The 10,437-nt window shown below is 44.5% G+C and overlaps 1 protein-coding gene across 8 annotated transcripts in view; it reads left to right on the top strand.

The window, feature by feature from the left end:
• The window catches only part of LOC105495061 (zyg-11 family member A, cell cycle regulator), a 59,852-nt gene that overhangs the window by 21,411 nt on the left and 28,004 nt on the right, over positions 1–10,437 (top strand). For 6 of the 8 annotated variants that reach the window (XM_071092858.1, XM_071092840.1, XM_011764230.3 and 3 more), the window contains 2 exons: positions 3,838–3,978; positions 7,241–7,417. In XM_071092858.1, the coding sequence (XP_070948959.1) occupies positions 3,856–3,978; positions 7,241–7,417 (300 nt within the window). In that variant the 5' untranslated portion in view covers positions 3,838–3,855. The remainder of the gene's footprint in view (positions 1–3,837; positions 3,979–7,240; positions 7,418–10,437) is intronic. The other 2 variants (XM_071092855.1, XM_071092846.1) reach the window with 2 other exon arrangements.

The following is a 10,437-nucleotide window of genomic DNA, read 5'->3' as shown; positions in this document are numbered from 1 at the left end:
CTCTGTAAAGAGCAGAATATAATGGATAAGGTATGTGATCAACATGGCTAACATTTTTGTGTGAAGTATTGATAAGCAATTTTACATTTTGGGGTTTTTATTGTTGTTGTTCTTTGGAACATTTACATGAAACAAAAAGGAATTTTAGAAAGATTACTTAAGATGGCCTGGCATGGTGGCTCACGCCTGTAATCCCAGCACTTTGAGAGGCCAAGGCTGGTGGATCACTTGAGATCAGGAGTTCGAAACCAGCCTAGCCAACCCTGTCTCTACTAAAAATACAAAAATTAGCTGGGTGTGGTGGCGCCCCCCTGTAATCCCAGCTACTCAGGAGCCTGAGCCAGGAGAATCGCTTGAACCTGGGAGGCAGAAGTTGCAGTGAGCTGAGGTCGTGCCACTGTTCTCCATCCTGGGTGACAGTGAGACTCTGTCTCAAAAAAAGAAAAAAGAAAATATTACCTAAGAGAAAAGTATTGAGCATTGATGAGATGATGGGATAAGTCTATAGATGCACATGGTATTCATTTTTTATTCATTTAAAAATATTTTAAATTAAAATTTTAATATTTTTACAGGCAAGGTGTCACTATGTTGCATGACCTCACTACTGATTAGCATGGGAGTTTTGACCTCCATTTCTGGCCTTGATCAGTTCACCTCTCCTTAGGCAACCTGGTGGTCCTCTGCTCCTGGAAGCTTAACATTGATGCCAGGCTTGGTATGGATACCCAATTGGCATGCACACTACAGCCCAGAACTCCTGGGTTCAGGCAGTCTTCCTGCCTCAGCCTCCCAAGTAGCTGGAACTATAGTCATGTGCCACTGTGCCTGGCTCATGGTGTTACTTTTGAACATACATTTAAATACATGTGGTTAGGAATATATATTTTTAAAACAGTGGTTCTTTACCTTAGATGTACATTGTAATCACTGTGGGAGCTTTACTGATGCCTGTGTCCTGTCCCCCAGAGATTATGATTTAATTGGTCTGGGACTTGGCCTGGGCATCAGGATTTTAAAAACTCCTAGCTAATTATAATGTAGAGCCAAGGTTCAGAGCTATTATTATTATTATTTTTTGTTTTGTGGAGACAGAGTTTTGCTCTTGTTGCCCAAGGTGGAGTGCAATGGTGCAATCTCGGCTCACTGCCACCTCCGCCTCCTAGATTCAAGTGATTCTCCTACCTCAGCTTCCCGAGTAGCTGGGATTACAGGCGTGCACCACCACACCTGGCTAATTTTTTTGTATTTTTAGTAGAGGCAGAGTTTCACCATGCTAGTCAGGCTGGTCTCGAACTCCCAGACCTCAGGTGATCCACCCGCATTGGGCTCCCAAAGCGCTGGGATTACAGGCATGAGCCACCGTGCCCAGCCCAGAGCTATTGTTTTTTTTTTTTTTTTTTTTTTTGAGACGGAGTCTCGCTGTGTCTCCCAGGCTGGAGTGCAGTGGCGTGATCTCGGCTCACTGCAAGCTCCGCCTCCCGGGTTCATGCCATTCTCCCGCCTCAGCCTCCCAAGTAGCTGAGACTACAGGCGCCTGCCACCACGCCCGGCTAGTTTTTTGTATTTTTAGTAGAGACGGGGTTTCACCATGTTAGCCAGGATGGTCTCGATCTCCTGACCTCGTGATCCACCCGCCTCGGCCTCCCAAAGTGCTGGGATTACAGGCTTGAGCCACCGTGCCCGGCCCAGAGCTATTATTTTAAAAGAATTCTTTCTTTATAATCATACCTCCTTTGTTCTTCCTAGGGGAAGAGAGTAAAGTGATTTGTATACTCATTCGTTGTGTTAACATTTTATTCTTTTGATTTGAAATTAGCAATTGTTGTATTTTAATTAATTAATTAATTTTTTTATTGAGACAGAGTCACTCTATTGTCCAGGACGGAGTGCAGTGGCACGATCTCGGCTCACTGCAACCTCTGCTGTGAGCCGAGATCTCCAAATTTTTTTGGGGACAGTCAAGTCCTGCTCTGTCGCCCAGGCTGGAGTGCAATGGTCCTATCTTAGCTCACCACCAAGGATTATCTCTTCTCCCTTGGATTAACTTGACATCTTTGTTGAAAATCGGGTGTCCGTATACGTGTGAGTCTATTACTGGGCTCTTTATTTTTTTAAATTTTTATTTATTTATTTTTTTGAGATGGAGTCTCGCCCTGTCACCCAGGCTGGAGTGCAATAGCACGATCTCCATTCACTGCAAGCTCTGCCTCCCGGGTTCGCGCCATTCTCCTGCCACAGCCTCCCGAGTAGCTGGGACTACAGGTGCCCACCACAATGCCCGGCCAGTTTTTTTGTGTTTTTAGTAGAGATGGGGTTTCACCATGTTAGCCAAGATAGTCTCGATCTCCTGACCTCATGGTCCGCCTGCCTCGGCCACCCAAAGTGCTGGGATTATCGGCGTGAGCCACCTTTATCTGTTTGTCTATCTCCACCAATACTATATATATATGTGTGTGTGTGTGTGTATATATATATATATATATCTTTTTTTTTTTTATCTGAGACAGAATCTCGGTCTGTCACTCAGGCTAGAGTGCAGTGGTGTGATCTCTGCTCACTGCAACCTCCACCTCCCAGGTTCAAGTGATTCTCCTAGCTCAGCCTCCTAAGTAACTGGGACTGTAGGCATGCACCACCACGCCTAGCTAATTTTTGTACTTATTAGTAGAGATGAGGATTCACCATGTTGGCCAGGCTGGTCTTGAACTCCTGACCTCAGGTGATCTGCCCGCCTTGGCCTCCCAAAGTGTTGGGATTACAGGCCTGAGCCATCACGCCCGGCCTACTGTCTTGATTACTCTAACTTTATATGAAGTCTTGAAATTAGGTAATGTGACTTCTTCAACTATGTTATTCTGTTTCATAATTGTTTTGGTTATTCTAGGTTCTTTGTATTTCCATATGAATCATAAAAACAACTTGTCAATATCTACAAAAAGGACTACTGGTATTTTAGTTGGGATTGCATTGAATCTATAGGTCAGTTTGAGGAAAATTGCCATTTAATAACGTTGAGTCTCCTGTTGTTTTGAAAAATAGAGGTGAGGTCTCACTACGTTGCCCAAGCTGATCTCATAGTCCTAGGCTCAAGCAACCCTTGTGCCTCAGACTTCCGAAGTGTTGGGATTACAGGCATTAGCCACCATGCCTGGCACTAGTCTCCTGATTCTTTTTTTTTTTTTTTTTTTTTGAGACTGAGTCTGGCTCTGTCGCCCAGGCTGGAGTGCAGTGGCCGGATCTCAGCTCACTGCAAGCTCCGCCTCCCAGGTTTACGCCATTCTCCTGCCTCAGCCTCCGGAGTAGCTGGGACCACAGGCGCCCGCCACCTCGCCCGGCTATTTTTTTGTATTTTTTATTAGAGACGGGGTTTCACCGTGTTAGCCAGGATGGTCTCAATCTCCTGACCTTGTGATCCGCCCGTCTCGGCCTCCCAAAATGCTGGGATTACAGGCTTGAGCCACCGCGCCCGGCTAGTCTCCTGATTCTTGAACCCAGTATATCTCTGCATTTATTTAGATCTTTAATTTCTCTCAGCATATTTTGTCATGTAGCTGGGACTACAGGCGCCTGCCACCACGCCTGGCTAATTTCTGTAATTTTAGTAGAGACGGGGTTTTACCATATTGTTCAGGCTGGTCTCTAACTCCTGACCTCAGGTGAGCCACCTGCCTTAGCCTCCCAAAGTGCTGGAATTACAGGCGTGAGCCACTGCACCTGGCCAACACATGGAACATTTCATTGAACATCTGTTATTGTCTCAAACACTGGATGCCCCAAAAACCCTGTGCTTAAAAATGAATGGTGAAACCTATTTGGTAACGTCTTTATTTTCAGGTTGCTGGAGGAGCCAGTATGAGTCAGATTTCAGAAGCTCTGAGCCGATACAGGAACAGATCATGTTTTATGAAGGAAGCCCTCTGCAGGCTATTCACAGAGACATTTTCAATGGAGGTGACCATGCCTGCTATTTTAAAGGTAATTGAAGACAGAAAAATTTTATTATTACTTCTTAACTTGGTTCAATTAATAATTGTTAATGAACCACGCTGAATATAATAAATTATATGCTTTATTCTATAGTGAGTCAAGTGCTCTCATAGAGCAAAGAAAAGAATGTTAAGCTTAGCTGACAAAATGTCTTTTGCTTTGAGTATCTGGATTTATGTGGAATAAATTTGAATCAAAACAGTTAAAATTTGGTCTAAGTAAGGGACTAATAGGATCATGTGGTAAGTGGCTTGGGAAAGAAAACTGCAGTTATTTATTTTTCTTTTATACATGTGTTTATTTGAAACATAGTTGTTTTTAGTGAAACATAACAATGAAAGGTCTTAAGAAAAATCTTTTCTTTTATTATTTGTAATTTTTTGCAATTCTTTAAAAATATGGATATTTCCCCAGCACTTTGAGAGGCTGAAGCGGGTGGATCACGAGGTCAAGAAATTGAGACCATCCTGGCCAACATAGTGAAACCCCATCTCTACTAAATACAATAGAAAAATTAGCTGGGCATGGTGGCGCGCTCCTGTAGTCCCAGCTACTTGGGAGACTGAGGCAGGAGAATCGCTTGAGGTTGCAGTGAGCCGAGATCGCGCCACTGCACTCCCTCCTGGTGACAGAGCGAGACTCAAAAAATATATATATATATTTTTACAGCATGGGCGATTAACTTTATTTACAGCTCAAAAGCAATAATGTATAAAGAAAAACTCTGGGTCAGCTGTGGTAGCTCATGCCTGTAATCCCACCACTTTGGTTGGGAGGCCCAGATGGGAGGATTTCCTGAGGCCAAGAGTTCAAGACCATCCTGATCAACATTAGTAAGACCCTGTCTCTACACAAATTTAGAAAAAAAAAAAATAGCTCTGGCTGGGCGCCATGGCTCACACCTGTAATCCCAGCACTTTTTGGGAGGCTGAGGTGGGCAGATCACCTGAGGTCAGGAGTTCGAGACCAGCCTGGCCTACATGGTGGACCCCCGTCTCTACTGAAAATACAAAAATTAGCCAGGCTTGGTGGCAGGTGCCTGTAATCCGAGCTACTGGGGAGGCTAAGTCAGGAGAATCACTTGAACTTAGGAGACGGAGGTTGCAGTGAGCCGAGATGATGCCACTGCACTCCAGCCTGGGCGACAGAGTGAGACTCTGTCTCAAAAAAAAAAAAAATTAGCTGGGCATGGTTGCACATGCCTATAGTCCCAGCTACTTGGGTGACTGACATTGGAGGACTTTGTGAGCTGAGGAATTTGAGGCTGCTACAGTAAGCTATGATGGTGCCACTATACTCCAGCCTGGGTAACAAAGCAAGATCCCAACTCGAAAAAATAAATAAAAAATTCTGGGCCTTTTTTTCCATCTGTAAGGAAGAGATTGAATTAAATGTTCTTCTGTTTTTGTTTGTTTGTTTTTGTTGTTGTTCTTTGAGACAGGGTCTCACTCTGTTGCCCAGGCTGGAGTGCAGTGGCATGATATGGTCTCAGCTAACTGCAGTCTTGACCTCCTGGGCTCAAGTGATCCTCCTGCCTCAGCCTCCTGAGTAGCTGGGACTATAGGCGTGCCCCACCATGCCTGGCTATTTTTTTGTTTTTTCTATAAAGATGAGGTCTTACTATGTTGCCTAGGCTGAATTTAGATGTTCTAAATTTCTTTTCATGCTAAGATTCTATAATTTTTGTGAAAATCACATTTCTTTTGGTTTCTGGATTTTTTTTTTTTTCTTTTTTTTTTTTTTTTTGAGACGGAGTCTCGCTGTGTCTCCCAGGCTGGAGTGCAGTGGCGTGATCTCGGCTCACTGCAAGCTCCGCCTCCCGGGTTCACGCCATTCTCCCGCCTCAGCCTCCCAAGTAGCTGAGACTACAGGCGCCCGCCACCACGCCCGGCTAGTTTTTTGTATTTTTAGTAGAGACGGGGTTTCACCATGTTAGCCAGGATAGTCTCGATCTCCTGACTTCGTGATCCACCCGCCTCGGCCTCCCAAAGTGCTGGGATTACAGGCTTGAGCCACCACGCCCGGCCTGGTTTCTGGATTTCTAAATTGCAGATGATGGCAATCTAATGAAACTGAAAAATCAATTTAGCAATATACAAAAAATGTCATTTTCCATAGCAGAAGTATATCCCAGGTCTGTCTCTAGTAGAGGAAACAGATCACAGTGTCCCTGAATGGCAGAGCAGGTGGGGTCTAAGCTTGGAACAATGCCTTCATTTTACATTTGTGTTCGAGGTCTTCCACAGTATAGCTTCAAGTTACCTAATGTTTTGTTTTACCATGTTTCAAATTCTTCTTCTCTGTTGGTGGATTTATCCCATCCTTTTTTCCACTTTGTTTTTCTTTTTTTTTTTTTTTTTTTTGAGATGGAGTCTCGCTGTGTCGCCCAGGCTGGAGTGCAGTGGCGCGATCTCGGCTCACTGCAAGCTCCACCTCCCGGGTTCACGCCATTCTCCCGCCTCAGCCTCCGAGTAGCTGGGACTACAGGCGCCCGCCACCACGCCCGGCTATTTTTTTTGTATTTTTAGTAGAGACGGGGTTTCACCATGTTAGCCAGGATGGTCTCGATCTCCTGACATCGTGATCCGCCCGCCTCGGCCTCCCAAAGTGCTGGGATTACAGGCTTGAGCCACCGCGCCCGGCCCACTTTGTTTTTCTTTATCACGCTTCTTTTCCCTAGGAATACCCTGTCCATTCTGCCCCCACATTTATCTCCTCCTGTGTAAATCCTGAGACTCTGCCTAAATGTGCTCTCTCAATGAGTTCTTTTGATTCTCTCCCAGAAGTGACCACTCTCTCCATAATTACTGTCCTCAGACATCACTTCATTGATGCGTCTTTTATGGTGCTTTTCTTCAATTTTATTTTTTTGGCATTTCTCACAGTGTTAGTACTCTCACAAGGCTTTATGCTAATGAGTAGCTGTCACTCATGTTTGTGTCCCCTGCAGCGCCTGTCACAGTAGCTTGTATGGAGTGAGGCTCAATAAATGATTTTGAGTTAATTTCACAGATAAAGGAACAGATGTCTTGAGAAGGGAAGTGACTTGGCCAAAGTCACACAGATAGTGACTCCATTTGGATTAGAACGCTTTGCTGTAATACTCTGATGTACTAAAGAATAAATGCTTGGAGTAGGGAAAATCTGTTCCTGTCCCAATAAACGAAGATTTCTGCCAACCAAAACATGGACAAGACAGCATAGAGAATATTAGTGGCATCATATGCACTAAAAACAAGTTCATCTTCAGCTTGTGGCTGTAGGAATGAGGAATCACCCGTTGGATTTGCCAGTGCAGTTCACAGCCAGTGCTTGCGCTCTCAACCTAACACGCCAGGGCCTGGCCAAGGGGATGCCTGTTCGCCTGTTGTCAGAGGTCACCTGTCTACTTTTCAAGGCTCTGAAAAATTTCCCCCATTACCAGCAGGTAATTTCAATTGAATATTTGTTTGTGCTTTTTTTGTTGTTGTTGATACAGAGTCTAAGCTCTGTTGCCCAGGCCAGAGTGCAGTGGCACTGTTTGTTTTTGGTTTTTTTTGTTGTTTGTTTGTTTTAAAGACAGAGTCTCTCTTTGTCACCCAGGCTGGAGTGCAGTGGCATGATCTCGGTTCACTGTGACCTCTGTCTCCCGGATTCAAGCAATTTTCCTGCCTCAGCCTCCTTAGTAGCTGGGATTACAGGCGTGCACCACCACGCCCAGCTAACTTTTGTATTTTTAGTAGAGATGGGTTTCACCATGTTGGTCAGGCTGGTCTCAAACTCCTGACCTCGTGAGCCACCATGTGTGGCAGACAATTTGTGTTTTTTAACTTTAGGATAAATAGGTGCAAAATATATTATTTAGTTCTGGTTTTTCGCCCTATTAGAGAAAGAGAATAGATAAAAGAGTTTGTGTTTGTTATAGAAAAAATAGGGGCCGGGCGCGGTGGCTCAAGCCTGTAATCCCAGCACTTTGGGAGGCCGAGGCGGGCGGATCACAAGGTCAGGAGATCGAGACCACGGTGAAACCCCGTCTCTACTAAAAATACAAAAAATTAGCCGGGCACGGTTGTGGGCGCCTGTAGTCCCAGCTACTCAGGAGGCTGAGGCAGGAGAATGGCGTGAACCCGGGAGGCGGAGCTTGCAGTGAGCCGAGATCGCGCCACTGCACTCCAGCCTGGGCGACAGAGCGAGACTCCGTCTCGAAAAAATAGGAAATATAGATAAGCAGTGAGGTTAAAATTTTCTTTTTCTTTTTTCTTTTTTTTTTTTTTTTTTGAGAGATTTTCACTCTTGTTGCCCAGGCTGGAGTGCAGTGGTGTGATCTCGGCTCACTGCAACCTCTGCCTCCCGGGTTCAAGCGATTCAGCTGGGCCTACATGTGCATGCCACCACAGCTGGCTAATTCTTTTTTTTTTTTTTTTTTTTTGGGATAGTCTTGCTGTGTCACCCAGGCTGGAGTGCCGTGGCGCAATCTTGGCTCACTGCAAGCTCCACCTCCCAGGTTCACGCCATTCTGCTGCCTCAGCCTCTCCAGCAGCTGGGACTATAGGCACCCGCCACCACACCTGGTTAATTTTTTTTTTTTTTTTTGTATTTTTAGTAGAGACGGGGTTTCACCGTGTTAGCCAGAATGGTCTTGATCTCCTGACCTCGTGATCTGCCCGCCTCGGCCTCCCAAAGTGCTGAGATTACAGGTGTGAGCCGCCACACCCAGCCAGTTAATTCTTTTGTATTTTTAGTAGAGACGGGGTTTTACCATGTTGGTCCATCTGGTCTCAAACTCCAGACCTCAGTATTACAGGTGTGAGCCATTGCTCCCAACCTGAGGTTAATATTTTTAAAATCTCTCGTAAACATACTGCCCAGAAACATCTATTAACACTTTATTGTTTAGACCTTTACCTCACCCTACACATGAAAATTAAGCTGAATTGAATCATACATCTAAATATAAAAGTAAGGCTGGGCTTAGTGGCTCATTCCTATAATGCCAGCACTTTGGGAGACCAAGAGGGCAGGCTCACTTGAGGCTAGGAGTTTATGATCAGCCTGGGCAACATAGCGAGACCCAGTCTTTACTAAAAATAAAAAATAAAAATTGGCTGAGCATGGTGGCAAGCATCTGTAGTCCTTGCTACTCGGGAGACTGAGGTAGGAGGATTACTTGGAGTTGGAAGCTGCAGTGAGCTTTGATCTGAGCCACTACACTCCAGCCTGGGCAACAAAGCCAAGACCCTGTCTAACAAAAACCTTGTCTAAACAAGACCCTGTGCCTGGCCTACAAAAACAGACAGACAAAAAAGAAAAGAATAAAACTTTAACAAAACATAAGAGAAAACATTTGTGACCTTGGGGTAAGTAAAGATATCTTAGGTTATGAAAAGCACATTATAAAAGAAAAAAATGAAAGTTCATCAAAATTAAAAGCTGTTCTTTCTCACACACACACATGTATATACACACACCTTTTTTTTTTTTTTTTTTGTGAGTCTCGCTCTGTTGCCTAGGCTGGAGTGCAGTGGTGCGATCTTGCCTCACTGCAATCTCCGTCTCCTGGGTTCATGCCATTCTCCTGCCTCAGCCTCCCAAGTAGCTGGGACTACAGGCGCCCGCCACCATGCCCAGCTAATTTTTTTTTTTTTTGTATTTTTAGTAGAGATAGGATTTCACCGTGTTAGCCAAGATGGTCTCGATCTCCTGACCTCGTGATCTGCCCGCCTCGGCCTTCCAAAGTGCTGGGATTACAGTCGTGAGCCACCGTGCCTAGCCTACACACATTTTCATTTTTATTATTTTTTTTGAGATGAAATCTCACTCTGTTGCCCAGGCTGGAGTGCAGTGGCATGATCTTGGCTCACTGCAACCTCTGCCTCCTGCCTCAGCCTCTCGCGTAGCTGGGATTACAGGTGCACGCCACCATGCCTGGCTGATTTTGTATTTTTAGTATAGATGTGGTTTCACCATGTTGGCCAGGCTGGTTTCAAACTGCTGACCTCAGGTGATCACCTACCTTGGCCTCCCAGAGTGCTGGGATTACAGGAGTGAGCCACCATGCCTGGCCCCCTCCCCAACACATTTTTAAAAATGAAAAGGTAGATGATGGACTGGGAAACATGTTCATTTTATATATATGAGAATCGACTTCATTCAGAGTATCTAAAGAACTCAAGTTGTCAATACAGTACAAATAAACCAGTTATAAAAATGATCAAAGAATTTGAACAGTTTGGTAGTTTCTTTAGAAGTTAAATATATACTTTATAAACTACCTAGTCATTCCACTCCTAGGTATTTATTGAAGATAAATGAAAGCATGTATCCATATAAAGATATTTACATGAATGTTCATGGTACCTTTATTTAATTGCCAAAAACTTGAAACATACCAAATGTCCAACAACAGGCGAATAGATACATTGTAACAAATCTATTTAGGGAAACACTGGTTGGCACACAAAGAGATGA

The sequence above is a fragment of the Macaca nemestrina genome, chromosome 1 (assembly GCF_043159975.1).
Source record: "Macaca nemestrina isolate mMacNem1 chromosome 1, mMacNem.hap1, whole genome shotgun sequence".
NCBI lineage: Eukaryota > Metazoa > Chordata > Mammalia > Primates > Cercopithecidae > Macaca > Macaca nemestrina.
The sequence above is the reverse complement of the archived record's forward strand: the minus strand, read 5'-3'. Positions and strand labels throughout refer to the sequence as shown.